Raw genomic sequence first — 27506 nt, 5'->3', positions numbered from 1 at the left:
GGCAAGGATATGGTCCATGGGTATGTGTACCTAGGTACTTAGGGTAGGTTTCATAGGGCCAAGGGGCCATTGCGCATCCTCCGGGGAATGGGTGGAATGGTGGCGCTTGTCGCTACAGGCTCGCCTATAGGCTAAATTGCTATTTTCGGCGACGTGTCAGTCTTTTTGAGTTAGGATCGAGGTACTTTCCAGTTGCGAGGAGTAAATGAACTTCATCAATCGTCAGCTGTGCCTGCCATGAGTGCGTGACTCCGCGGTCGCGCTTTCCACTGTGGCAAGACTCAGAACTGATGACACACGTCTTTTGGATTGTACCTGCCTTTCAGATAAGTGCTAAGTACTAAATATCTAGGCAGACTAAGTACTTACTTAGCCACTATCTACTCTGTAGAGGAACGACTTAGACTGATCGATCCCAACTAACCTAACTCCCTTTGGTAGGTACAAACGCTGCTGCATGAAAGTGAAAGGAGACTTCCACCGAACGACGGACACTACAGTACCCCATATCTCAACGCCTGGAACTAAGATAAGTACAGTACTTTGCCGGTCATCCGATCATGCAGCCTGCAGCCTGCAGGGCGGCCGGTCGGCACTTACGGCAGCTCGGATTATGGAGTCGTTAGTTGGTTAGTAAGTCGCCAGTCGCCCTCGAGGATCGAGGGGCACCCTTCATCTAGGCCTGCTAGGGCCAACGACGCAATAAACCTTATTAACGGCGGCGGTTCATTGTCCTTCCTATGGAGGCACTTGGAGGTAACTACGTGCGAGAACCATAGGACCAGCGTCATCTGGAAACCCGTCACACCACGAGAGACTATGTCCTGTCCCTGTTGGAGCCGAACCCTCCTCCGTTTTCTTCTTCCTCTTGACCAATCTCCTATTGGCTTTCAGAACAAAAGAATCCATGATCCAGGCCACCTCCGGCGAAGTTTTGTCGGACTTTGAGGTGGTTGCTTCTCAATCAGTGGAGCATTTACTCGTAAGGCCTTCCTTTCTGGGATCGGCGTCAGAATCGACTGGTCTCCAAATCGATAGCCTAGAAAACTATCTTGTATATTGGTGTGATCTGACCTTGTTTCGTAAAATCACGTATAGCCTTGTTCTAGGTCCTGGGCCATGAGCCCTGGATCGACGCTACCTACGAGGTCCTGTGGCTTAGGCGTGCGCCGTTACAGCTTCGATATCCTCAATCGGGCATAATCACCTACGTAACTCGCCAGATGGACCGAAGCGGAAGATCCTCAGAGCGCAGACCAGCTCTTAGGAGAGCATCACGAACATTACGAGCATCATACATTATTGTTCAATGAGAAGAGGGTCAAGGATTGAAAGTGTGCTTGCCTTATCGCCACTAGTACATGACTCTTTCAAGGCGCCTGTGAGGCAACCGACTTCTAACCTGTCCCGATCAAGTCTTTCAGCGGCCCGTGTGCGCCAATTAATGTGGTCGGTTCACATGCAGGACCGTGCGCCACCGACTAACGGTTTTGCAACCACAAATGTTCAAATCCAGACGCTGCTATTCCCAAATGCCTCGAGGGGTCCTCACCCTCCCCAACCCATGATGACCGAGTACTCCGTAGAACCTACACCTGACCAGATAATCCCCCTTGTACACTGTGCCCTGGTGGAAACCGTCCTGCATGTCATACATTGCATAAACAACTCCAAAACAATATCAAGTCCTGAGAACTTGGCCGTTGGGGTATCGTAGAGAGAAAAGATCGATCGAAGCGACCGATTGGCAGAAGGTTCCCAAACCGAGCAAGTGAATTGATTCTGCCACCGTCGTGCAAAAATCAAGCGTCCACCTGATGTGCCTGATGTGTCACCGAGTTGGAATTATTGAAGATGGAGTCTCCGCTTGCTGCCAAGCATGTGGAAACTCGTCTACATCACATATCGCTCTTGTCGATTGTCCTGTACGCCAATGGGCATGGCACTCCAGTCTGCCGTGATTGGTACCTGGTGGGCCATGTGAGGATGTCGTAGCCGGATGCCGTAGTCCTCCGGCTCCGTGCTCTGTGGTCGACGAATGCTCGTTCCTGGATAGTACATGTTGTGACCACCATAAGCCGGCTCAGGATAAGCATAATTGTCCATGTTGCCTGATCCTGGCATGTTGGGCGCATTTTGTCCAGCCCAGGCGAGATTGTTCATGTGAGGGGAAGCGTTGCCACTACCAGGCCCTGTCGTGGGTGGCTCCATGGGTTGGGGTGGCCCATAATTTGAGGGCCGAGACGCTGTAGGTGGTCTTTGCTGCTGAGGAGCACTGGTATAGTGTTGGAGCGAATGCGCATTCATCGAAGGTGTGGTGCGCTGAGCATTTTGTTGGTAGTCGCTTCGCATGTGGGGCGGTAGTGAGTGGGGTTGCGACATGTATCCATAATCCGACCCTTGTCGCGCCATCCCATTGGTCACTGGTGGCAACTCTGAGTTGGGAGAAACCGATAATTGTCTATCGGCAGGCGAGGCCGTGGAATTCCTCGAAGATCCGGAGGTAGACCCATAGATCGATTGCGATGGAGGCTGAGTGGTCGATAGTTTGGCGTTGGTCTCGGCAGCTGCCTGCTCGATCGTCCCAGTGTGATGATTTTGGTGACGAGTGAGTGTCGTTCGCCGAGTGAACGTCTTCTGGCAGTTGGCGTATGGGCACTTGTATGGTCGCTTGCCGGAGTGAATTCTGCGATGTCTGGCCAGTGAGCTGGAGTCGGAAAATGGCTGCAAAGCTCGTTAGTCCATGTCGCCCAAATGCAAGCGCAACGCCTGTGACTCACCTTTCCGCAACGTTCACACATATGTGGTTTTTCTCCAGTGTGAACTCGCGCATGCACAGTCAGAGCAGATCTCTGGATGAACTGTTTTCCGCAGCCTGGGTAGTCGCATGCATGTGGTCGGATGCCACTGTGAATGCGTTCTACTCGAGTTAGAACTCGCTGCTTTAGAAGTAGAACGGATAACGACATACCATGACGAGCCAGATCACTGCGTCGGGCGAACCCCTTCTGGCAGGTGCTGCAGGCAAAAGCCTTGGGCGCTCCTTCGTTTCTTGGTTTCATTGCACCAAAGTTGTCGTCGGCAAGAGCTGCGTGGGTGTCATGTCGTGGAATGAAGCTGTTGCCATACATGTGCGCAGGATGTTGCGGCTGACCGAGCGGAGGATATCCCATGCCACTGGGGTGTTGCATAGGGTGTTGGGCGTGGTGAAGCATTGTTGGACCTTGGTTGTGATTCATGGCGTATGCGACTCCACCCTCTACGTGCATCGATTGTTGAAGCTGGCGTCTAAGTTGAGCGTCGGCGGCGGCGGCGTTCCTGGCGTTCAGAAGGCCACCAATTTCCATTCCTCCCTTGACAGGATATGCCGTAGGCGGTTGTCTCAATGGGCGCTGGTGAGCAGCGTCTCCTTGAGATTTCTGTGGTTGAGTGTAATTGTACCGGTAGTCTGAGGTCTGCATGATTGCGTGTTAGTGATGTGATACAGAAAGAACAACCCAAGGTCCAGAGTCGATGGGGATCATGGTATTGATAGCACTCTGGCCCGCCCGGGATCAGTGCCAGAGGTGGAGAAGGTCAAGGCGCTCTCATCCACTGAGATGCGGCGACCTTGTTGGTCCAACCACCGTCATATATGATATCAGAGAGCACAGTCCATGACCTTGGAAAATAGAACACAGGAGTCGAGGCAATATTGAAATAGACTCACCTAGAATGGAATAGAGATCGATAGAACGAGTCCAAAGGAAGGTACGAAGAAAAGAGAGCCGAAGTGTGGCTAATGAAACGCTGGCATTCGCTCGGGGAATGCGAATGCTTGACAACAAGGGCGAGACTCTGGTATGCTATCCTTGGCAGCCAGTAGTGTTAGAGTCAAGGCGGGAACCTCCAGAAGGAATGGGACCTTTTTGGGTGGAGGGTGACGCAAGAACGTTCAGCTTTTTAGCCGGGAGGAGACAAGCGACGGTAATGCGCTCAGGTCCCGCTTAGGTTTGCTGCCCCTGGACTTTGCCTCCGATCCGAGATGCTATACTCAGCCTCGAGTTGTATATGGCCGATGTAACAGCCAAGCAACAGGTTACTAGTCGCAAAGAACTACCTTGTCGTACGTCGTATGGCTTGAGTGAAATGTTTTCTTGTAAGCGAGGCTCAAACTTGCTTGGAGCTGAGATGTTGGTATTGGCTCAAGTATCGGTCGACCCCCAACTGTTTGTGTTGTGCTCCCACGTGGTGTGTGTAGACTCTGGCCGAGCCGTGCAGCAGTGGTATCCAAGTTTCGATCCGAGCGTGTGGAGGAGAGAGTGTTGAAGGATGGAGCGACAGAGAACACGGACGGGATTCAGGTGGTCTTTGTACTGAGTATCTGAGCGGCCGGTCCGTGGCGAGACTGACTGGTGGATTCAGGGCCTATGTTTTGCAATCTTGCGGCGAAGGACGTCTATGTAGAGCTTGATGTTAGTGACCGCAGTGATGGGTGTTGACGGACAGACTGACGTGTCTGCACAGGGCGACGGGGTACTCGAGCGTTCTCTCGTGGGAAATGGGTTGTTGGTGGTCAAGGCTGGTTACCTGGCCTCCCATAAGTGAAGTCATGGAGACGACGACGAGACTAGTCGATCGACGGTCAATTGATGCTTTATCATTTCTCGTCGTGCGCCTCATCTCGCCTTCTCTGGTCGGTGAAGGATGGTGACGATTGAGTAATTGAGGTCACGATTGCAGATGACATGTTTGCCTCGAGTCTGGAGTGGCTCTGTGGGATGCGAGGGTGGGACTAGGAAAAAAGTCTGGGTCTTGCAGGATTGATTGTGAGAGGACAGACACGGAGAGGGGTGACTGCAGTCGTGGTTCACCCTGCAAGTCATTTAGTGGAGCGGAGGGGCAATCTGGCTCCAATCTGGCTCCAATCTGGCTCCAACCTGGCTCCAACCTGGCTCCAACCTGGCTCCAATTTGGCTCCTTTTAGTTAAGCCAGGCCTAGAAAGGGAGGTCTACCAGGCACGAGGGGTGCTCTGAATAGAGGACGAGGGGCACCTGGAAACGCGTTCGGTGCAGACATGAGGAGCCCGCGGGGCTCACCACTGCCCATCCACAACGTCGTTTGGCTGGTGGGCGAATGAAATGGGGACGTCGAGGGGCTGCCTCGGGCTCACGAAACGCTCGCAAAGGCTGAATGGCACATCTGCAGACTTGGCTTCTCTCCTTTCCCCAACCATTCTCTCTACCAAACTCCTTCGAGGCCTCAGGTCGCAGCTAACAATTAGTCAATTCTCACTTTGCACGTCGTCGACCCATGGTTGACTCACCGGGCAAGATTTCCCTTTGTACCGATTCGACATTTAGCATTGCATCATACATAATGGACGATGCAATTGTCCTGCGGCGGCCACTGAGATTTCATGCCTTGTGCATAATTACCTGTCGGACTTTCAGCTTCGTGGCCTTATCCATTCAAACCTGCATTTGTTAACTTTGCTCTACAGATCTCAATTCCTTGATTCCCTCCAACTTCATTCGGACGTCATCTCTATAGGTCAATTGCCTGTGGGAGCCCCTCAAAGGCTGCGGATGTTGATGTCAGATCCACGACGACGGCCACCCCTGCACTAACACCTGTCAGAAGACACTTCATCCTCCATCATGGACGTCTGCACGCGCTTTCAACGGCAAATCCTCTTCGCACTGACTCCTGAAATCATTTTGGCTCTCTCCGTGCTCTGATTGACTCGGACAGCTCGTGGAAAGGTGTCATGGCTTCCGTGAGACAGCGTCGAAATCGTCCAAATGGGAAAACTCCCGCCATTTTTCAGGGCGAGCATAGCCAAAAATGGAACCAGCACCCCCGAAAAGAACTTCACTGACATATCCTTGTCTTGTCTCGTCTTTTCGCGTCAACATTCATTCGTGCCGCAACCCGGGTTTGAAAAGGCTGTACGTAGCCTCTCCCTGACCCTGAAAGCCTACTCGGCGCCCCTTTCCTCCTCGTCTCCTGCAACCAGGAAACGTTTCAGGCTCTCGACCACCTCAAATTTACGCAAGCATGCATACAACAAAATCTAATGATCACATCCAAATTACCACCAAGACGAATGGCGCGTATGCCAGACGCCTTACACACCACAGCAATTAAATCCAACAACGTACACCAGGTCTTGCCCAGATCTCAAGTCCAAATTGCAAATGGGGCTCATCACAGCTCGGACGCTGTCAAACCGCTTCTTTGGCCCCCCTTTGCCCATCCGTGCTCATTTGGCCGACAGCTGTCGCGTGTCCGCACTGACCTTCTCGCGATTTCGCCACCTGGGTTGTTGATGCCCACCTCGTTGACTGGGAGAGTGCTCAATCTATTGAAATCAGTGTTGGCTCCTTCCATCCTCCACCAAGTGGCGACTCATCACCGTCAGTAGATTGAATCATGACCATCCCAAGACCACCTCATCATCGCGATAAAGTGGCCCAGATTGGAACTTGTTTACAGGTAAACAAAGAGACTTGAACACCAGGTGAGCAGTGCTGAAGCTATGACTTACAAGTCCCTATCATCGCCACAAGGGCATATGTTTGTTTACAAGTTGGATATTTTTGGCCGTTTACAAACAACTGCTGCTGTTTACTGTTTACCTGTGGATGTTCACACGACTTGAAGTCGATTTTCTTCGGCCAGGAGGGTCCATTAATGCTCACAAAATATTGGGCTCTTTTGGCAGGATCAAAATGCTCAGGAGATATCTGGCTTGCGGTTATGATCCGCTGTCAATTGTTACCAAACTAACCACTATCCAGGCGGCGGGCTTCCCTCACCCACTGATCAGAAACAACCCCGTGACATTCGGCAGCACGAGCTGCTTTGGTCGGGTACAACCGGTGCACTGAACAAATCTTTTGGAGACCATACGGAGTACATTCCAATCTTTTCTTTCTCCCCTCCTACTCCGTACACTGCCAGGCCACAGAGGATCGAGGAGCACCCCAGAGGTCCAACCAGAATGGCAAGCATAAAGCATTGACTGTGCTCGAATCGACTTCTGGTCTCCTCCAACTTTTGTCCCTACCAGATGGTGGTCTGACCTTGAGTGCCTTATTAGGCCTGAGCATGGTCTTCCGCGTGCAGGGTACAAGTGGTACAAGTTGGCGGCACGGAGCTCAATGGGATCTTTTGCCACTCTTAGATGAATGTCAACTTTGTTCTTCCAGTGTTCGATGAGGATGGAATCGACTCTTGCATGTCTACATATACTCTGTATATTATGCTGAGCTTCTGGACTCTCTTGCCTGGCAATCGTTCCATCGCTCTGGCTGCCATAGCGTCAAGGGTTTTTATGATTATGATGTCGTCCCCAGACCTGGGCTTCTATCATGACTCGTAATATTGCTTGTAATATCACTTCGGAATGGCTGGGTCATATGATTCGAACTAGGCAAGTGCGTAATCATGTGTCTGCTAATGTCCTGTAGGTCCTCACCCCGCCAGCTTCTTCTCCGCCTCTTCTGAACTATCCTTCTGCTTTAAACATGCTTGAAACGCAGTATCAATCGATTACTCTTAGGTTTGGTCGTATAAGCGTCAATCTCCTCTATACCGTCATCATCGACGATCTCAGTGGTCCAGTTGGTATATATGGCGGCAACCAACAACTTAATCTCCTGAGTTGCTAGATGACTCCCAATACACATCCGGCCACCGGACCCGAAAGCCCAAAACCATCGATTCATTTCCAACAATTGATCTTTTGATGTGTGTGAAGGAAGCCACCGCACAGGAATAAAAGAGTGGGGATCCGGGAAAACTTCAGGATTACGGTGCAGTGTATATGGCATAGCCGAGACTCTGACGCCACCGGGAATGTTCCCATAATTGCCCAACGTGTTTCCTCCCGGCGTGTGGGGAGAGATTCGTGGCTCAATGCCGGGGATTGGAGTGTGCAGGCGGAGGGTCTCCATCACTATGGCGTTGAGAAGGGGTAGCGCGTCGATTTGCTTAGGGCTGGGAAGCTGGAACTCTCCGTCGGATTTTGGTCGAGGCCAGAGGATCGGGGGATCCAGTGTCAGAACTTCGTCGCGGAGTTGTTTCTGCAGCTGTGGACGTTGACTCATTTCCCAATACAGATACGTAAGGGCAATGGCTGAAGTTTCGTGACCTGCACCCAGCTGGTCTAGCATTTCACTGTAAATTTCCGCTGTTGAGGTGTCTGTGGTGTTGTCGTTCGAGTCGCCTTTTGGCCCCTCGTCATGTCGAGAAGTTGGGAGGATCACTTGATCCTCGGCCAACGGTTTACCCGCTGATGGGTCCTTCTCTCGGAGTTTGAGCAGACCAGTCTTGAACTGCTTGTACACGATGGGCTCATTACCTGGTGATGCAGAAATGTTTTGCTGGGACGAAAGATAGGACTCTGCGCCTCGGCACATGTCCGCATTCCAGTTTTCGAGCAAGACATTCGCGTCATCGACAAATTGGGGTACGACTGGGAAGCCAAGTTTGCGAGTCAAAGCCTTGACCCACGGCATTTCAGCGGAAAAGAACTCGTAATCGCGACGACAGTGATAGAGATGGAGGATTTTCCTCCTGGCGGCGAGGTCCTGGGTGAAGTTGGTGGACGCAGACAGGCCAAATTGAAAAGCAGACATGAAATCCATAGCCATTGCGTTGTTCATGTCGTGCACGTCGACAGGCTCTGCAGTCTGACTGACTTGTTCCAGCAAGGGTAGGAAGCGGGTAGAGAACAACGTCATGGCGTTGGCTGCCACTTGGGTGGAGCTCGCCATGTACGACTTTGAGTAAACATTGGCTATGGTCCGTTTCTTTTGCGAATGTGGCATATGGTGAATGGTGGAGAACATGTTGATGACCCTTAAGCCAGGTTAGCCATTATTGGAATCAAGAATGGGCGAAGAGACATCGGGCATTCTCAAGATGGAGGGACTGCCGTCGGCACCCCCAATCTCGTTGGTTGCCAGAGCATTTTCGGCTGGGACTTACCCATAACTCGCAAATCTCTGAGGGTACCAAGCATGTTTCTCCCATCCTCCTCCATAGACGGTCCGAATACCATTGTCGACACAATTCACGCTCAACTCATTTCTGGCCATCCTTACGACGGGACCATGCTGGAGATGTGCCGCATATGTGACGGCATTGTTGCGTTCTTTGTATCGCTGCCAGGTAATCCAAGTATCCCCAAAAACCGGAATGGACCAGTGGGCGGAGGGGATATGGCGGAGAGGATGGAAGAAGATCGGGCGGAATATAAACTTGTACCCGGCGAGCACTGCCAGTGAGACAAGAGCCAGAGCTGGGAAGAGGGGTAATGCCATGATGGACCAACTCTTTGAGCTTTGGTTGAAGAAGTGGGACGAGATTATGTCAATACTGGCATGGGCTAAAGCTTTGTCTCCTATGCTTGTAGTCTGGATGACATGAGATACTTGTTGGGGGGGACATGAAACAGTATATATGTGCTGGTTCGGTGAGCGAAGAGGGGAGACACAGGTGTTTGACCGGCAAGAGATACAGGAAGAGGCCGGAGATCACCTTCCTGTATCCTCACGCGTCAAGACTTGAGTTCAGTTTCTGGGTGTCAAAATGTATCATTTGTATCGCTAATGTTAAGTGTAGACGACGATAGCTTGGAATTACCATTAGCGATCAGAGAAGCCTGGCCGGCCGTCACAATGACTAGCAGGTCCGCCGCTGAAGTCCGCAACAAGCGCCGTTTTCCGAAGAGAACTGGTTGGCTGTTTCGGCAGACCTCCATACCATTGGGCGTCTCTGTTAGAGCGGTTCGATATGCTGCGAGAGGCCTTGCCTGAAATCTCTTTATATCTGCTTGGACTGCATCAGAAGCGAGGAGAGATTGATGAAAATTGAAGCCAACATGGAGTGCAGGAACATTCGACTCGTCACGTGCATCTATAACGTGACCACCAAGCATATTGGGAAGGAGCAGTGCCAAGACTCTGGTGTACCTTCCACAGTCGACTTACTAGGGCGCCAGCCACGATGAACATAAACAGGCGATCGATGAAGGTTGCATACTAACAGAGCAAGATCTCAGACTTGATGTTGATGCTCCAATTGAATAAGACACAGGACGTAATCTAGTCGCAGGCTACGGGCGACTAGTAGGTAGTGTTACATACTCCGTAGTTGGGGTAGCATGCCCAGAGGGTGATCTACACGCTATAAATAAGGTATCAAACAAGGTTAATTTAACGCCCAAAACACCCGAGAACTTCTTGTACAATACTGCAAGAATGGCCAACGATGAGTCACGCTGAATAGAGAAGGCGTGCCATGTTACCCAGGCGAACTTATCCCAGAACGGGGTAATCCTAGCGATTGACCGTCGAGGTAGTCAATATGTATGCATGCTCTGTCTATTTAAGGATGCCGTTGCGTCTCGAAAGACCGTACATTACTCTGAGCGCCTTATTGTTTGAACAACCTACACAGGCCTCAGCACAGCTCTGGCCTGGCACTTTACTGCATATCATTCTATAAAATTTTTCGTATTCATAGAATACAACACCTTCATAGACACACATATCCATCGAGGATGGCTCAGCAAAATGAAACGAACAGTACCCCAACCCACCGAACGTCTTGGAGAAGGAGGAAAAGTTCCTAGACTACCGACCGGGCGGATTTCATCCTGTTACCCTTGAAGACATTTGAAAGGCGGTCGGTACCACATACGCCACAATTGGGCTTTGGTGGCTCATCAACCGTCTGGCTCGACAGGGATCATTGCGGTGCAGGAGAGAAGCAAGACGCGGGTGCTGGAAACTCTTATTTTACCAAAGATAGCACATCTGGAAGATTTATCCACTTGGATTCCTCTGCACATGCCCTCCACGACAACCGCATAATAGCGAGAAATTGCGTGGCCAAAATTGCTGGTGTTCCTTCTGAGAAAGGAACTTGACGAGTTGAGGAGTATTCTCTGCGCCAATATCATGATATCCCTCCTCGTTGTGTGATGAAGTCCACAACGGGGCTTCAAACTCGTCCGGGTAGAAGCCCGAGTACTCCCAATCGATGATCCCGACCACTTTGAAGTTGTCATCCACCAATATGTTTGATTGACTTAGATCATTATGAACAAAGCCATTGGTCTTGAACCAAGATTTCCATGACGTCCACTGGTGAGATTCGGACTCCTCCCACAGTCGACATGGAGGAATGATTTTGCCAGTCAAAGAACCCACAGTGCGAGATCTCAAATTCTGGAGCTCAGGAAGAACAAGTTGTGAAATGTACTCATCAACTGCCTTGATAGCCTGATCTTTGCTTTTCTTGATTGAAACAAGAGGTGTCCCGTAAACACGCTCCATTTTCAGTTCGTATGCCCCTTCTCCAAGACTCTTGAACTCGAAAACTTTTGGAACAGGGATCGTAGCATTCTCTCGAATGAATATAAGTGCCGCTTGTTCGTTCTGGAGCCGTTCGGTACTCCAGGGCGTGCTGGCAGGACGGCCTTCCGTATTAAGAGGGCGTTCGTGCTCGAATAGGATTCGTTTCGTGAAAGTTTCCTCGTCGTAGGCGTAGTGCCTGTCTACCACACTCCAGGATCCCATCTTTGGGCAGTTGTCAGAGGAAAGAAAATGGAAAGGCTGGAGGAGTTGGAACTACTTACGGAGTAAGTACCAAATTCAAAGTCTCCACTTGACGGAGTCAGCATCGGAAAGAGAGAGTTGTCCCCCACAACGCTTGCCAGAGAATATGTACCTTGCCTGGAAAAGGAAAGGTTACATAAAAAGAGATCCCGCCACAACTTCGGCTATACGGGACCAACTACCCCTGTTTTCGTGGCTGGCTAGGGAGTCAGCCAATCAGCCTCCCTCTGGTCGGACACTTGCCTTTTGATAATCGTGTTTCACAGCTGGATGTTTGTTACAGTCTTTATGACGGCATTGACTGCCGACCCCTCCTCCACATAAAGAGCAATCTGTTTGTGTACCCGATACGATTTGTAGGCAATGCATACACCGGGCCAATCTGGGATCCAATTGGGGCGAGATACGTGGAGCTTTCAGAGTTGGGGCCTTGGTCGGGGTTGTTGGCATGATTTACTCATTTGTTGTTCAAGGTCAAAATTTGAGATCTGAAAATTTGAGGCAAGACAATTGAATAGTGAGGCTTTTATACACCAGATGAGGTTCAGACGCCATTCAGCTCTCATATTGTGTGGTCGCTCTAGCATCATGTACCAGTACACACTCTCTTGCTGTAGGACGCAGAGCAGCCTGTCGCATTCCACTGCGTATGCCAGGCTTGAACGAACCCTGACGCCCATTTGGTGTAACGCAACAACACCGCTGGGTGAGTCACGAGGGCAGCAAAGCTGTCAATCACTTTGAAACCCTGGGATCAGGGGGTCGTCTGAAATGAACCCGCCAGCCTGGTTCCAAATCTTAGATCCAGGGAACGAGGGGATTGACAACAAGTGATCATTTAGACACGAAAAGCGACAGCAACTTGTTATTGTTTGTTAATGTAACCACCAATCATGCCCACATGAGGTTTACCGGTCGCAGCCTCACTGGCGAGGAGCTCAGAATGGCCAGCATCCCCTAGCTACCAACATGCAATTGAGGTGGGAGAACTGTCAATGTAAGTAGCTCCACGCGGATTGACTCCAAACTACGCAGTTTGGATGGTGACTTGCGGGGGCCTGGCCCCAATTTCATTGTCACCTACCCTGCTTTGGGGGACGGGTAATGCCGCCTTGTCCTCACCATGGTCTTGCGCGAACCCGCATGTGCTATCTGTTTACATCATCCTAGCTCCGTACATCCAGTCTTGAACCACTTGGGATGCATTGGTTGCCTTCATAGTGACTGATGCATGAAGTGTGGACACACAAAAAAACGGCCGCAGGAAAATCGAACTCATCTCTGCTCAGCAGCCGAGTAGCGCAGGCGGGTTTGCAACAATAGCAATCCAGGCGAAGAGGTCGAGGCCGTTTATGGTGGATCATCACGCATAAAGAGCGAATGTCGAGTATGTGCTGCAGTGGAGACGCCCCAAGATGGGCACGGCGGGGATCCTTTTATATGCATCTGGCGATGCTGACGGGTTATATACTCCGTACTATACAAAAGTACTTGTGGGGCACAATTACGTAAGCGGCTCTGAGCCGAGAGGCTATTCTATATATAGTATAGCCTTGTATACTGTGCCAAGACTTGATCACCTGTATTGTATCCCTTCACAACACGGAGTGAACTCATACCATCCTTCCTCATACCTGCGGCGCATCCTTCTAATCATCGCCATGACTTCTCCGGATGGTCGTTGGCACTTCTTTTGGACAGATAGAAAGAAATTGCAGTATACAGGAAGACTAAAGTCCGGTTGGGGAGGCTTAGTGTTGACATACACAACAACTGTTCTCAAAATCCCCCAAATATCTGGCCGTGAAGATTTGTCGCCCTCGTCAATACCGTATTTCAGCACGTACGAGGACATTGAAAATGAGAAGACTATCTATCGTCGCCTCGCAGGCTGTGAAAACGTCGTCAAATGCCTCGAAATAACAGACAAGGGTATCAGACTGGAACTCATGCGTCAGGGATCTCTCCAACAATGCCTCGAAAACCCTTTGAACGAGCCCTTTTCATTGCCACAGAAACTAAATCTATGTCTTTCGGCTGTCGAGGGCCTTCATGCTATCCAAAGCTACCTGACAACATGGGATGGTCCGCCATCGTCTGTCCCTTTGAGATCATCTCACGTGACATCTATTATGGGGACGCTTAGGTAATCGGGGTCATAGGCACTTCGATGTTGGATTTTTATGTACCTAGCTTATTCCGTAGACTGCCAATATTAGATGCTACTCGAGCGTGGCACGGAGAAACACAGAACGTGAGGCCAGGGTGAAGGAAAAGTGAAGCCTGAGGTCAGATGTTGATTGATCGATTCATGAAACTCCTACAAACCATTCTGAGTCGAGGTTTAGGCGACCAGTACCAAGATACTAAATGCTTAATCCGACCTCGTCAGAGGAGAATGAAACTTCCTTACAACTTTGAACGCCTGCAGACCAATCCAGGGCCATGAAGCAATAGAGAAGTCGTGGACATTCTATTGTCATGACAGAAAAGTTCATGCTCCTAAGTCCAAATCCATGCCGGCCTGAGCCAAAGACAGCCATCAAAGACCGGCCTCCTTGGAGATTCCGGGTTTTCTTTGTTCCAGAATCTTCATCGTCTGCTCAAACAGTTTCAGCTGGGCCTTCTTTCCAGTGTCTGTCAAGATCCAAGCTTCCGGATCTTGATTGACTCCGTCAGACATGAACTGACCATGACTATCGGGACTGCAGGCTCCAGCGACCAAGGTCCTCGAACCCACCTCAGTCGTGCGAGCCAAGATCATTCTGAGAGGCGTGAGAAACAATCGCAAGATGAGGTTGGCCGACCTGTCGAGTTCTGACTTGCATAAGCCTGGATTGACCATGGTGATAACGACAGACTCGTCGTGAAGGCGAGAGCACAGTTCGCGGATGAATAAAATCTCGAGCAATTTGCTGATATTGTATCTCCCCATGTTGAAGGCGCTTTTGTCGTTCAAATGAGCGTAAATGTCCGGAGCATTGAGCTCGGGCGCTTTGGTGAAGCGATGTACCTCTGAGCTGACGATCTCGAGGTGTGCGGTGCTGTCGGGAAAGGCCCTTTTTGTTTGTCGGATCTTGGGCAACACACATAGGGCGAGGAGCAGGGTGTTGAGGACATTGACTTGAATGGTCTGCTCAAAGCCCTCGGCCTGTTCGAATTGTAATGCATTGATACCTGCATTCTCCACCACGACATCGACACGGTCGAGACTCTTGACTCGTTCGGCAAATGCCAATGTCGACGGTGTGCTTGACAGATCAAGTGGCCAGACTTCAATGGCAGTGGCGCCATCTGTTCGATGTCTCACGCTCTCGACGATGGTCTCCTTGGCGGCTTCACCTTTCTTGACAGTGCGCACAGCCAAAATCAACTTGGCTGCATTCAGGCGATATATATGTCGAGCAGCTTCGAAGCCGAGGCCGACATTGGAGCCTGTGACGATGACGGTTTGTCCTTGAAAAGAATATTCTGGCTTCGTTGGAGTAACAAAGAGCTGGGAATAGAAGAACCGACGCAGAGAGGCGCCGAGCTGAATGTTGATGACAAGGTCGTCCGACATGGCCGAAGGGACAACAGGCAACTTGGAGTCTTTGGTAAGTTCTGAAGAGCAATTGATTAATGCTCAAAATGAAAAGGTTAACACTTGACCTCGGCGCGGGTGTCCGCCGCTATTTGTACTAGCATCTACAGCCTAGAGAATGTCTAGAACAAAGGAAGAGATTAGGTTTGACGTCGGACGAAAGAGCATCCGGGAGACTCGAAGCATAGACCTGTTGATATCAACATGATGCATGGGGGGTAGGCGAACTTGCGGCGAATTGAGTACCTGCCTACTCCGTAGGTATGCGACTAGAGTACTAATAGTTCCCTTGGCCGCTTTGGTCGAAGAAGGCACGAGCGGAGAAGTTCAGCAGCGCCGGAGTTTACAATTTGTGGCCGGCGTGACAAAAGTGCCGAATTAGTACATTTTTTAAAGGCGACGAGGATGAGTACCTTACGTAGGTACCTATTATGGCCGTCATAGATCTCGTCGCTGCCAATATTCATACCTGCACTCGGTACCTTGGTACATACAGAGTAGTGTAATGCTATCTTCTCGTGCTCGTCCAGGCGTCTCAACTCCTACGTTGTGCCACTACTATGGATTCCTGATGCTGCTTTAAGTACCCAGTCACAGCAAGGTTGCGGTGATGATTAGTGGACTCTCCAAAGGGATTTAACTATAAAATGTGCTGCCATTAAAGATTACTCCGTATATCTGTTCGCAAGCCAAGTACGGAGTACCTGATCTTCTTGGTCTCATCCTTGCTACCACAACGTGTCCAGGCCCACTAGCATTTGTACATACGGAGTAGTCGCCGTAGGGAAGTTGTCGCCCTAGAGAAGGCTTGTATTTCGTTCATTATCCTAGGTAGGTTGGCATGGTAGGTACAGTAGTATCTGTCTACTACTGGGGACAATTAGGCAGCTGCGTTTACAGAAGAGTTTGACCCATCGTGAACTCGATACGGAGTATAAGGTATCCTCGACATTTTTGGGGTATTCGGGGTTAAGTGACTCAGGGCCTTCGGGCTTTGGAGATAATAACCGTGCCCGGATAAATCCAACTCCGCTGAAGCCACTGGGGCAGGCACGACAGGTACTGGTAAAAACGGCATGTCGACTCCACCCGAGGCTGGCAACTGCATCCCAAGGAAAGATTTGTAGTCCAACTTCAATCTAGCAACGGCCTCTAGTTTGGTTCGACACAACACAATTGCTCCGACTGCCGACTCCCAACTCGATCCGTTCAGTTATCAGCGCTGCATTGCATCGTGTCTTCTCAAGATAATGGCCACCATAGCCGCATCCCATGCCCAAGTGCAGGCACATGCATTTCAAACCGCCTGCCGCAGTCGCATCCGCACCGCTCTCGACCGGTCCAGAACCCAACATCGATTGTCATCTTCATCCTCGTCCTCTATCTCTCCGCCTGGCACGAGACAAAACCGTGCATCACGACTGACTCCATATACCCCTCCTACGTTTAAACCTCGACATGTCGCATCGTCACCCTTCAACGCCCACCGCACCTGGCGTCAAGCAAGCACGAGTTCTTCCACCTCCTCATCTGCCTCTCCGGGAACACACCGCAGAGCCATCACAGTCACCAGCGACGATGGGCGGTACAACTGGTCAGAGCTGAGCAGAGGAGAGAAAGCTGCTCGAGGCACTCAACAGACCTTTAACTTTCTCCTTGTCTCTGCCGGCGCGGTTGCGACGGTAAGTACATATATACCTACATATACAGAGCAACAGACCCCCCTCCGTATCTTCCCTTCCTCACCCAAACGTAACTTGCCCTCACCGTCTTACCTATCTCTAGCTCACCGTCTTCTACCTCTTATACACCGAATTATTCGCGCCCGACAGCGTCACCATCCAATTCAACCAGGCCGTCAGCCGCATCAAAGCCCACCCCGAAGCCCGAGCTCTTCTAGGCCCATCCTCCAAAATCAAGGCCTATGGCGAACCGACCTCCAACAAATGGGCACGTGCTCGACCTCTCGCCCATAATAGTGAAGTCGATAGGTTTGGCACCCAGCACTTCAGAATGCATTTCAACGTTGAGGGGCCTGAAGGCCGCGGAGTCGTCAATGTGCATATGACGAAACCGCGTGGAGGTGATGTCTTGGAATATGAGGTTTTGAGTCTCAATGTGCCTGGCAAGCAGACGGTATTTGTGGAGAATCGCGAGGCCGAAAGAGGCGTCAAGGGAAAGGTTGGCAAGATTTTTGGTGTTCAGTGGAGGTAGTTATGGTCTATGTCGGTGCTGCCGAGCCGCGCTTTCCTACCTCTTACCATATGAGAGAAGTACCACGAGATAACAGCCTCGTTCAGCGTTGCAGACAGAAAACAGGAAAATAATGCAGAACTCTTCGATCAACAATTGTCATGAGTTCAAGGTTGAGCGTGGAGTGTATCTATCAGTCTGCCGCTTGGTATATGGAGGGTACCATCAGACGGTCAATCCTGTAGTCTAAGTGGGACAATGGGCCCCATCATTCCATATCTAAACTGAGACGAGTACATTCCAAGTGCTTATGCAGGGACTTCCTCCCGCTTCAGGACTTGAATCTTACCGCCCAAGCTACTCACCGTTGTCGCTGGGGTTGGTGTGGGCGACTCACTTTCTTCCTCGTCCTCTTTCCTTTCAGATCCACTTTCCGCTGACAAGGGTTGACGTCTGTGGCTCGTGATATCAACGCCCAAGACTCCTCCGATGTAGCCACCGCGTTCTCCCGGTACACTGAACTCACGAAACGTGTATCCCCACTCATTCAGCCAGTTGCGCACCCCTTTGCCCACCTTATCTTTGCCATTCTTGCTGTGATGTCCTGTTCCGGTGATGGCATAGACGATGCGGCGGCCCCGCTTTGAGTGGCTGAGGAGGATGTTTTCCAGGTATTCGATCGCTTCCTCAGGATGAAGACCATGGAGATCAACATAGAGCTCTTCTTCCTCATCTACTGGCCCCACCGATAGATGCTGGTTACGCTCCTCATACAAGGCCTTGGCCGCCTCTCGATGTGCCTTTCTCATCGCGTCGTTCTCTGCTTGTCCACGCAGAGACAAGGCTTTGGCGGCACGCGCGTCGTTGCGGTTCCACGCTTGTGCAGCACTGCATCTCTTTCAGCAAACGCCAGTCTTGTCGCACATGAATGACTTACCTCTGAAGGAATTTGTTACGAATGCTGCCATGTTTAATTGCCTCTTGTCGATACTTCAAGTATTGCTGATTAGCACGACCTCCAGTTTCAAGCCATGGGATATGTTGCGGCTCGGGGATTTTGCGGGCGGCTGCGCTCTCTGAACCGCCATATGTGCGGATTTTGCGGCCTGGCTCGGGCTTGCGCTGTTGTCCAGGTACTGGTGAAGGTGACATGCGCACCACATCAGCAAGCGAGGAAGGCATATCCTTCTCGAGCTGGCCATGTCTTGATCGATGGCCATGATGTTTTGAGCCGCGTTTGGCACTCAGAGAACCCAGAGAAGGGAACGCCTCTGGATCATCCATGGACAGAGACGAAGGCGTCTCTGGACGGTTCTGATGGCGAGAATTTGGCCGAGATTGTGGCCGGGAGCTACTGCTATAGTTGCCAAGAGCGCTTCGATTTCGCTGGCTGCTGGGGACAAAGTTGTTGCCAGCAGCGAGGCCGGCTTGGAGGGCATTGCGGACGTTCGAATTGGACAGCGAGGGAAATTGATCAAACTGGTCTTGAAGTTGAAATGTCTGGGAAGTAGAGCTGTCCCCGACATTGAGATGACTGAGGAGGAGAGCAGGGTCGTGGGAGAATTGGCATGCGTCGCCAGCTAAACAGCTGTTCTGCATCCAATACCTATATGCAGGTTAGCCACAGATTGTGAAATCGAGATACGAGAAAGATCATACTTGCAAAGATAGCCGCTCGTATCATGAGCAAAGCGGCAATCTGCACGCAGACAGGACCCTGAGGCTAACCAATATTTACAGACCACGGGACTCTTGACCGAGCCTGGGGTCGAAGGACGGATTTGGTTCACAGTCATAGACTTGCCAACCAAGACGTTGTTGTCCGAGGAGGAAACGCCAGTATATTGGGTGTCAGCAGAGTCTGTACCTAACAGGGCAGCAATACTGGCGCCCAAATCATACGAGTTCTTGGTCAGGGCTTCTTCGATCTCGTCGTCGGTCTTGCGATCTCCTAGAACTGAGCGAAGGATATCATAGGGACTCATGTCTGGCTGGGGTAACCATTCAGGAGCGGCCGCGCTCAGGTTGGCAGTCGCATTAGAGGAAGCATTGCTGGCGGTGTCGTCGGCCAAAAGCCAATCCACGTTCTCGTGGCCAAAGTCGCCGTAGATGTCAGGGGTTGGGGCCGCGTCCGAGAATTCATAGGCGTTTAGGCTGGGGGAGTGAGGAATGGGTTGAGCTAGGGCCAGACGTGGCGACGGACGAGGGGAACCAAAGGGAGAATGTATACTGGACTTTTGACGGGAAAAACTAGGCCTCGAGGCTGGAAAACCAGTGGACAGGGATGGACTGGAGGACAAGGGTGGAGGAGAGCCTAGGGGAGTTGGGGCTCGATGCAATTGCCATGGCGCAGGAGAAGACTTTCGGATGACATTGTGTCGCATGGGAGTTTCGGTTGTTTCTCCACGAGCAGCATTACGGTGCTTCCACAAGGCGTCTAGGACGGCGTTCTCGAGGGCGGTACCCTTGAGATTGGTTTGAGAGCGGAGGAGATCCTCCAACCGATCTGTTTTGTCTTCATCTTCTATTGAAGAGTCGTCTAAAATAGAGCGACATAATTCGTAATGCTCGTCAGAAATCATAGCGGTCGTTATGGAGAGGCGGGTGGGCAAGGGTGCGCGCGGGCGTTGTGTCAGAGGGTAGGAGAAGGTGATGAAGCGTAGGCGACAAGGACGGAAATCGACATGTACGTGAGACGACGGGGTGCAGGCCAAGGTGAGAGCAGTCTCAATCTATGTGAACGATCATGTCTCTGCTGATTGTAGATCTGCTTTGCTTGGGGCTGAAAGCGGGATGTGTACGCAGCGGGTCTGGTAGAACAGCGAGGGCATAGATAGGATTGCGGGGGAAGGGGCACGTCTGTTCAGAAGGTTTTGGATGATGGAGGGGCTCGGGAGACTGGGAAAGGTCGGATGAAGATGATGAGATTATGGGGGAAAGCAGAGATGAGGGTGATGGTGATGGTGTGTAGAGGGAGTGAGCGAAGGAGTGTCGAGAGTGAGTGATGCAGTGGTGAGTAAGTAGCGAGAGCGAGTGCAGTAGCAAGGTGAGGGCGTCCTCCAAAGAGGGCAGGAGGGCAAGAGGGCAAGAGGGCAAGAGGGCAAGAAGGCAAGTTAGTAGATGGGCGCAGCCGGCGTCAAAGGCAGTCGCATACATCACATGTGGACAGGCAGTGGGAGCCTGAGGGGCTCTCTAGGCGTAGGATAGACGTGGGATAGGTGGGATAGGCATACAGTAGGCCGTCGGCCTTGGGCAGAACCGCTGGTGGCGCCTCTCCACAGGGTGGAATGCCAGGATGGATACTCTCAATTCAGCCAAGTGCACTCACTTCCTTGTGCGGGGTGCAGTGAATCTGCCATGCTTGCAGACACCAGATATGTAGCCGATTGATAGGCATCCATTTTCTTACGATGCTGTGCTGCGCTGATGCATAAAATGCAACATATCAAGTATCACAATCTCTTGTCCTTGCATTAATAACCACCAGGAGTAGTCCATGGTACAGACGGGAAGACAGGAGCTTGGTGAGGATTTAACATCACGTGTCATCCATATCTACCTAAGTACCTACTCAGCACTTACCCTCGATGACCTGATCCGTGCACGGTGCCAGCTGGCGGTGAGGTGCACAATAATGGACATTTATGGTTGGGCATTCTGTGATTCGACCTCAAACAACGGACTTGACTTAGAGGAGGCCTAGTTTCCTATTATGCCAATACCACTACGAGATGACCTGGGCCAGATGTATTGAGTTCCAGGCAAGGAAAGAAATATATATCAACAAATAGCCTGCCTCTTAAGCACCATATTTCATATGAGCACATAATTATCCTTGATTCTCCAATGTGTCTAATTCTGGATAATTAGCCTTTGTAGATTATCAGGAGATCGGAGTTTGGTACAATGACGTCTGCAACCACCCTTGGCTACCTAATCTATAGGAGGTATGCATAGACTTCAAAGACCTGTCCAAGCGTAGTTGCGGGTAGATTGAAGTCTATCAAGTGCCTATAGCGCATTTCGGGGACGCCATGATCGGTGCCCACGGCGCCCGGAGATACGAGCATGTGCCCAGTAATATCCACGTAGGTACCTGCTAGGCATTCCTTGCGAGTATCCAGTCACTCATTATTATTATTGTGTCGTACCATTGCGGCTGAAGCGCTCGGTCCCACCATAAGGGATTCCCGGCTGCCTGCCACACTGCCTAAAAGTGCCTCAGCCGCCGTACCACCCACCTGTTGTCATCTCAAATCACAACAACACCAAACTACCTTATTTCTTACCTACTCTCATCTTCAGCACTTCCGATACCAATTCTTCTCTCACGCTCACACTGATTTCTGTTTCGCTGCTCTAACAGCTATGACTTTGTTACTTTCGACCCTATAACTCTGATTTTCCCTTCGCCGGCCCATCCGGCTCATCGCAGGCCTGTCCCTCCAGCCAACCTGTTGTTGACGTCAATCCGCCCTTGACAACGAACCATGGGTCCAAACAAGATCACACTGCCAGACTCGGACGACGAGTCTCCGCGGAATGCTCTGCTCAACTCATGGCATCCTCACCGGAACTCCATCTCCACCGGTCGATCCTCTCCCTACCATGCGCCTAGCCGTTCTATGGCCTGGAGGGATGAGATGATACGAAACGCCGAGAAGACCAGTCGGAGAGTCAAGAAGATCTGGGGGAAGCTCTCCTGGATACAACGCATCCTAGTCGTCGCCGCGCTGGTCGCATTAAACGCTCTCCTGATCCTCTTCCTCATCTTCAACGAACGCATCTTCAGCTTTTTAGAACCACTCGCCGAACGGTGGAAACATACAAGAGGAGGCTGGTTGATTTTGTGGTCTATGACATTTGTCGCCGCATTTCCTCCTATGATCGGCTACTCAACATGTGGTACTATGGCCGGTTTCGTCTACGGCGTCTGGGAAGGTTGGGCTATTCTCGCCACTTCAACCGTAGCAGGTTCAGTCTGTTCTTTCCTCGTCTCCCGCACCGTCCTTCGCAAATGGGTCGACCGCCTCGTCGCCAACGACAAGCGCTTTGCGGCCTTCACCCTCATCCTCAAACATGACGGTCTCAAGCTCCTTTGCATGATTCGACTCTGTCCGCTACCATATTCTATCAGCAACGCCGCCTTGTCCACTTTCCCCACCATTCACCCCGTATCCTATGCCGTTGCCACAGCTCTAGTCACTCCCAAGCTCTTCATCCCTGTCTTCATTGGCTCGCGCTTAGCTGTCATCGCTCGCACTGCAGAGAAAATGACAGTCACAGACCGTGTTGTCAACTACTCGGGAATTGCAATTGGCGCCATCGTAGGAGTCACCACTGGTTGGTACATCTACCGTAAGACGATGGCCCGAGCCAAGGAACTCGAAGCAGAAGAAGCAAATCTCATCCATGATTCCACTCGACGAACAGGCCACATCCCTAGAGAGTTTGCCGACGACCCAGACACAGAGGCAGCTGCGGAGGTCATCGCAAGGGAGGATCTAGATGCGCCCGATTACTTCGACGAGAGTCCAGAAGACGAGCGGCCAGAACCTCAATATCACGATGACCCAACCGATGACGAATCAGATGTATTCGGAACAGGCGACGGAGACGAGGACGAACCCATCATTGCCAATATAAGTCTCCACCAGACAAAGAGATAGTGTCGTCGTCTTGACTACTGGGGAGAACCCCGGTTGGATCGGGACGGGACAGGACAGGATCATGTAATTCAGCACATGATTTGAATGTGTGTATAGGATACGACTGGGCCACGAACGACGCATATTTATACACTCGATGTAACGAACGGAATGAAAACCACCAGGATCACCACCACCACCACCACCACCACCACCACAACACCATCAACACTTGCTCTGTATAGATAGAGAAAGACTATAAAAAGGCTTCAATTGCAAAAGGAATCAAAAGGATTCTGGACTTCTGAAAACTTCTCCCAAGTGTGTGCCATCTATTACTTGAAAAGATATGCTTGCTTTTGATTTATGTAGTTGTTCGGCTCGGTCATGTCCATGTCCATTTGGTCCATCACCACCACTCTCTCCTTTCCCCTTCTGTCGCCAAGTTGTGCTGTTGTGCACACTTGTTCGTCGTCACATTCGTACCATAAATCATATCGCATGCATCGTGTCGCATCAAGTCATGTCATGTCGTGTCTCGTCAACTCATACCACACCATACCATGATCACATCACCTGTATCATTCCAAGCCACAAACCGCCATTATCGTACTCTTACAGTCGCAATCGCAATCGCAATCGCACTTCACTTCACTTCACTTCAAATCATCGGATCATTCGTCAGACTCTTTCCATTTCTCCCTTCTTTGGTGGCTATCGATCCGACACCCCACCACTCACCAACAAACCAAGATCCATAACTCGATTCGAACGGGTGATCCCACATGTCATTTCCACCCCCCCCTTCAAACCTGCTCTTTCGGACTCGGCGTCTCAGGCGTATTGACCCTCGACACTCGCGCTGATCGCTCTAACGGGGAATACCAATCCGTCCAGCGTCGGAGAAGCGATCTATCGACCACGGGAAGGTGCGTTGGAGATGGGGCGTGCTGTGCAGTAGCACTGCCATTGACATCATTCGATCGAGTTCGTCGTCCCCCCAGCGACGGAGGTGGCGTCGTTCCAGGTGATAGATGTGATGTGGGAGATAATGTAGCTGATCGCTCCATGTCACGAGCGATGATTCCTTCCGGATATAAAATACTCGGGCTGGTGTTTGGAACAGTCAATGAACTCAACCCAGTTTGCGAGCGTCGGGGATTACTGTATGTCAACTCGTCGATTGGAATTGTACTGGTTCGGTTATATCGTCCGAAAGCCGCCAAAGGTGGAGTCGATGGCGTGTCTAGTGAGTTTGAATACATGTCTGGTTCATGGGGAGGAGGCACGATGTCGGATTCTGTCACCTTGGGCATTTTGTCCGACGTGTGGACTAAGTGACCCAGGAACTTTCGACCAGCGCCGCCTCGACCCGCTGGAAGGTGATGGCTTAGTGATTGAGACATTCGACGAGTTCCATTGACGATGCTTTGAGATGCATGGCGGATAGGGTCGAGTGCCATGTCGGCTGACAATCGTGCTTCGAAGCTGGCGTGGGTAGCTGTGGCCGTCTTGCGAATCATCGGTCGTCGTTGTGTGTGTCCCGGTTGAGAGTCTAGTTGCTTTTCGCGTTGATGTTCGATCTTTTTCTTCAGCTTGTCGACTTTTTGCTTTGGAATGGCGCATGAAAAGAGACTGGCGATAGCAAGTTCCACAGTAGTGACGATGTAGCGGACCTTTTCTGGGTTGTTGACAACAACGATAATTAAGTATGTAGGGATGCATATCCCTAAGGTTGCGAGGGCGAATGGAAGATAGCCATCATCTTCCGGCATCTAGTGAAGTCAAAGTTAGTGATAGATTCAATAAGGGAAAGGATGTCGGTTCTAGTTGAGATATTGCTTGCGGAAGAAAGTATTGCTTACGTTTGTCACTGCTGATTGTTAGTAAATGTTGCTAAGACAAAAATTGCTCGAAAGGAACACATACTTCCGAATATACTGGTCACTGTCTGAAGAGGCAGGTAAAACAATGTGACCATGGTCAACAGTCGGATGTTGTAGCCTTGTTCAACGGTGATCTTTGCTTGACCAACAGCATCTCTCGATTCGAAGACAGAACTTTAAGGAAAGGTGTTAGCACCGTCGACCAAAAGAGAGACGAAATACTCTTGCTCTCTATCCAGAAAACCGAATACTCATAAATGTGGACCGAGAATTCAGAATAATACTTACGTTCCACTGAACAACCACTCCCGCAACCCTCGTATCTCCTTTTGCTGATGTGAAAACATTTTCAGAACCTCCTCGAGATTTTGAATCTCCTTTTCAAACTGTTTCCGGGTATGGGACAATTTCTTGCGCCAGTTCCCATATTTTGAAGATTGCTCTTTGGTACCGGGAAAAAGTGTCTTGTGTTCGCCGGTCCAAAAGTCCTCGCTGAATGTTTCTCTGTAGGCGTTGATCATATCTTTGATCTCGTTGCTGAGAACGCCCAGGGTTTGTGAAGCCCAGAAATATCGTCGAGAATATGTATATTGGTCGTTCTCGAATAGTAGTTCGTCACGTAATGCGCTGTCGAAGATGGATTTGTTTGGTGGGGTTGCTAGATGCGTTATTTGGCGATGAACCTCTTTGAATCTCTTGACGGCGTCCCTGTATTCCGCGAGGAGAGTGACTAGAAACGCATCAGGTCCATTGACGTAATGGTGATTGGTGTTGTGGGTTTCGACGCTAGATTTCCAGTCTGGGAAAGCCTGGATTGATAAAACATGCCATGGAGCAAAGGGATCGTAGATTTGACCCACGATGGATTTTGTCTTGCGAGAATTTCGTCTCAAGGTGTGACTGGGTCTTCCTGCCAGAGACAGCGCAACAACGGCAGAGCAAGTGGACAATGCGATGCTATCCCCTTTCCTCTCTTCGATATTGTCGTCATGACTTTGCCATGGTAAAGGGGCTCTTCCTTCTCCAACCACGGTATGATATTTGAAGACAAAAACAATTGAACGCTGACGGCGGTGATCCTTTTTCAAAAAGCCTTTGGTGATGGCTCTAGTAGGCGTGTCATCGTCGATCAACAGTCGATAGATAGAGTCCATATCGAAATGATCCTTCATCGTCAAATGCAAGGCGGCTAGCAGGCTGGATGGAGGTTCTCGAAGAACAATGATACGCCCCACGGCCAACTTCCTCGAGTTGTCTGTGTTGATGCACTTCAACGCCTCCCATGTAGCAAGCGGGCCTTCCTCGGAGTCACCACGACTATGGCGTAGAGGAGCACCATCAGTTGATACGTGGTAGATGTCGGCATGTTGATGGTTTGCGCCAGTGAGGTGGAGATGTCGGTCCTTGTGGAATATGCCAAAATTGGACAGGATTGAGACGTTATCCAGGAGATCCTGAAGCATGAACCTGGAGTACTTGTCCCAATTGTGAGTCCGGAGATGGACGATTAAATCTTCCTCGTCAAACTGGTAGGGAGGAAGAGTTTGTTGTACGAAGAAAGACTCGTCGTTGGAGTCACTATCGGAAGAATCATCACCAGTGAAGATGGAGTTCTTGTTAGGCTGGGTAGTGATCTCTGATTGACGGCGAGTTGTACTGTGAGGCCGTTTTGGTGATAGCAACGACTGGTCTGTAGCGGTAACTTGAAGTGAGCCTTCAGACGACATCGTCGAGCGGTTGACGATGCCGGGCCGGACCTCATACGGATCAGGCTGTTGTCCATGGAGGGCACGGCTGAGAGTTTCGTTGACCTTCTCGAAGGTAGATAGGTACGCCTTCCGGTCTGCTTCGAGTTGTTGAATCAACTGGACAAGAGTCGCTTGATCAACCGCCATTGCGGCCATTGGCGGGATCGTTTGTTCATCGAGGGGGTCGGTGGGTGAATGATCGGAGAATTGAGCGAAGCTGGTCATCTTATTGAAACATGAACGAGGCTGTCGAGCCGGACTTGTGACGGCATTCCTGTTGCCCAGAGCGCCGGACTGTGCTAGACCATGCAAGATGGTCTCCCAAGTGGTCTCGAGATGGCAGGGGAACAAGTGACGACCATATAATTAGGCAGCGAAAGGTCTGGCTGTTGATTTGGGGCTGCAATGAGATGATGTCTTTGGTCACTTGTGTCGCGCTACAGGCAGCAAGCCAGTCTGATCCTAGAGACTTACTCGCTTCGGAGTAAAGCCAGACAGGGTCACCTTGTGACAGTAAGATAGAGAATGTTCCCTGCAAAACGGGTGCTAGGCCAAATCAAAAGCTCGCAGGGCTGCTGAATCACGCTTGTGTCGGGTGTGCAGGACACACAGCAGCAATTGCACAGTAGGCACGTGGTGGTGCCACCCTGCGAGATGACTTCAATCGTGTCATCATGATCAAAGGGTACCTCGAGTAAAGTACCTACCTGCCGTGCTACCATTGATCCCACGCATTAGCATCTGACGCCGAAGAAGAGCAGGGAGATGGCTGGGTGCAATCGATAGAGTTTCAACGCCGGTTGTCTATCACGAGGGGTTGATAGAGGCGCAGTCT

General features: G+C 50.8%; 7 protein-coding genes across 8 annotated transcripts; 2 read left to right on the top strand and 5 right to left on the bottom strand.

Moving 5' to 3' along the window:
• Window positions 1-1207: 1207 nt before the first annotated feature.
• PV10_01321 lies at window positions 1208-3732 on the bottom strand. 2 transcript variants are annotated; one of them, XM_016365515.1, is made up of 3 exons: window positions 2972-3732; window positions 2781-2920; window positions 1208-2724 (listed from the first exon to the last, which is right to left on the bottom strand). In XM_016365515.1, exons 1-3 carry the CDS (start codon window positions 3459-3461, stop codon window positions 1894-1896), a joined length of 1461 nt encoding a protein of 486 aa, XP_016229164.1. In that variant the 5' UTR covers window positions 3462-3732; the 3' UTR covers window positions 1208-1893. The 2 variants fall into 2 exon arrangements, with proteins under 2 accessions (XP_016229164.1, XP_016229163.1); XM_016365514.1 differs by having other exon boundaries at window positions 2781-3732.
• A 3630-nt stretch (window positions 3733-7362) lies between these two features.
• On the bottom strand, window positions 7363-9587 carry PV10_01320 (uncharacterized protein). Its single transcript, XM_016365513.1, has 2 exons — window positions 8978-9587; window positions 7363-8848 (listed from the first exon to the last, which is right to left on the bottom strand). The coding sequence occupies exons 1-2, from the start codon at window positions 9310-9312 to the stop codon at window positions 7507-7509; spliced, it is 1677 nt and encodes a 558-aa protein (XP_016229162.1). The 5' UTR covers window positions 9313-9587; the 3' UTR covers window positions 7363-7506.
• A 4309-nt stretch (window positions 9588-13896) lies between these two features.
• PV10_01319 (uncharacterized protein) lies at window positions 13897-15313 on the bottom strand. The gene has a single exon (XM_016365512.1). The coding sequence runs from the start codon at window positions 15173-15175 to the stop codon at window positions 14156-14158; it is 1020 nt and encodes a 339-aa protein (XP_016229161.1). The 5' UTR covers window positions 15176-15313; the 3' UTR covers window positions 13897-14155.
• Window positions 15314-16351: 1038 nt separating this feature from the next.
• On the top strand, window positions 16352-17683 carry PV10_01318 (uncharacterized protein). The gene is made up of 2 exons (XM_016365511.1): window positions 16352-16878; window positions 16982-17683. Exons 1-2 carry the CDS (start codon window positions 16447-16449, stop codon window positions 17408-17410), a joined length of 861 nt encoding a protein of 286 aa, XP_016229160.1. The 5' UTR covers window positions 16352-16446; the 3' UTR covers window positions 17411-17683.
• PV10_01317 (uncharacterized protein) lies at window positions 17549-20458 on the bottom strand. The gene is made up of 3 exons (XM_016365510.1): window positions 19049-20458; window positions 18327-18995; window positions 17549-18277 (listed from the first exon to the last, which is right to left on the bottom strand). Exons 1-3 carry the CDS (start codon window positions 19969-19971, stop codon window positions 17698-17700), a joined length of 2172 nt encoding a protein of 723 aa, XP_016229159.1. The 5' UTR covers window positions 19972-20458; the 3' UTR covers window positions 17549-17697.
• Window positions 20459-21649: 1191 nt separating this feature from the next.
• On the top strand, window positions 21650-23447 carry PV10_01316 (uncharacterized protein). Its single transcript, XM_016365509.1, has one exon. It carries the CDS (start codon window positions 21880-21882, stop codon window positions 23056-23058), a length of 1179 nt encoding a protein of 392 aa, XP_016229158.1. The 5' UTR covers window positions 21650-21879; the 3' UTR covers window positions 23059-23447.
• Window positions 23335-27384, bottom strand: PV10_01315 (uncharacterized protein). Its single transcript, XM_016365508.1, has 4 exons — window positions 25212-27384; window positions 24967-25097; window positions 24903-24910; window positions 23335-24812 (listed from the first exon to the last, which is right to left on the bottom strand). Exons 1-4 carry the CDS (start codon window positions 26894-26896, stop codon window positions 23844-23846), a joined length of 2793 nt encoding a protein of 930 aa, XP_016229157.1. The 5' UTR covers window positions 26897-27384; the 3' UTR covers window positions 23335-23843.
• Between the last annotated feature and the right edge of the window lie 122 nt (window positions 27385-27506).

Source organism: Exophiala mesophila, assembly GCF_000836275.1.
Source record: "Exophiala mesophila strain CBS 40295 unplaced genomic scaffold supercont1.1, whole genome shotgun sequence".
In the NCBI taxonomy this organism is placed as follows: Eukaryota; Fungi; Ascomycota; class Eurotiomycetes; order Chaetothyriales; family Herpotrichiellaceae; genus Exophiala; species Exophiala mesophila.
The sequence above is the reverse complement of the archived record's forward strand: the minus strand, read 5'-3'. Positions and strand labels throughout refer to the sequence as shown.

Excerpts from the sequence above, each read along its gene's own strand:
- PV10_01321 (XM_016365514.1), bottom strand. The coding sequence starts at position 3,461 with ATGCAGACCTCAGACTACCGGTACAATTACACTCAACCACAGAAATCT. Across the intron at positions 2,725-2,780 it reads TGTGTGAACGTTGCGGAAAG|CCATTTTCCGACTCCAGCTC; the intron begins GTGAGTCACAGG and ends CGAGCTTTGCAG.
- PV10_01320 (XM_016365513.1), bottom strand. The coding sequence starts at position 9,312 with ATGGCATTACCCCTCTTCCCAGCTCTGGCTCTTGTCTCACTGGCAGTG. Across the intron at positions 8,849-8,977 it reads CAGAGATTTGCGAGTTATGG|GGTCATCAACATGTTCTCCA; the intron begins GTAAGTCCCAGC and ends ACCTGGCTTAAG.
- PV10_01319 (XM_016365512.1), bottom strand. The coding sequence starts at position 15,175 with ATGTCGGACGACCTTGTCATCAACATTCAGCTCGGCGCCTCTCTGCGT.
- PV10_01318 (XM_016365511.1), top strand. The coding sequence starts at position 16,447 with ATGGCCACCATAGCCGCATCCCATGCCCAAGTGCAGGCACATGCATTT. Across the intron at positions 16,879-16,981 it reads CTGCCGGCGCGGTTGCGACG|CTCACCGTCTTCTACCTCTT; the intron begins GTAAGTACATAT and ends ACCTATCTCTAG.
- PV10_01317 (XM_016365510.1), bottom strand. The coding sequence starts at position 19,971 with ATGATTTCTGACGAGCATTACGAATTATGTCGCTCTATTTTAGACGAC. Across the intron at positions 18,996-19,048 it reads ACGAGCGGCTATCTTTGCAA|GTATTGGATGCAGAACAGCT; the intron begins GTATGATCTTTC and ends ACCTGCATATAG. Across the intron at positions 18,278-18,326 it reads CGTAACAAATTCCTTCAGAG|TGCTGCACAAGCGTGGAACC; the intron begins GTAAGTCATTCA and ends AAAGAGATGCAG.
- PV10_01316 (XM_016365509.1), top strand. The coding sequence starts at position 21,880 with ATGGGTCCAAACAAGATCACACTGCCAGACTCGGACGACGAGTCTCCG.
- PV10_01315 (XM_016365508.1), bottom strand. The coding sequence starts at position 26,896 with ATGACCAGCTTCGCTCAATTCTCCGATCATTCACCCACCGACCCCCTC. Across the intron at positions 25,098-25,211 it reads GAGTGGTTGTTCAGTGGAAC|TTCTGTCTTCGAATCGAGAG; the intron begins GTAAGTATTATT and ends CTTTCCTTAAAG.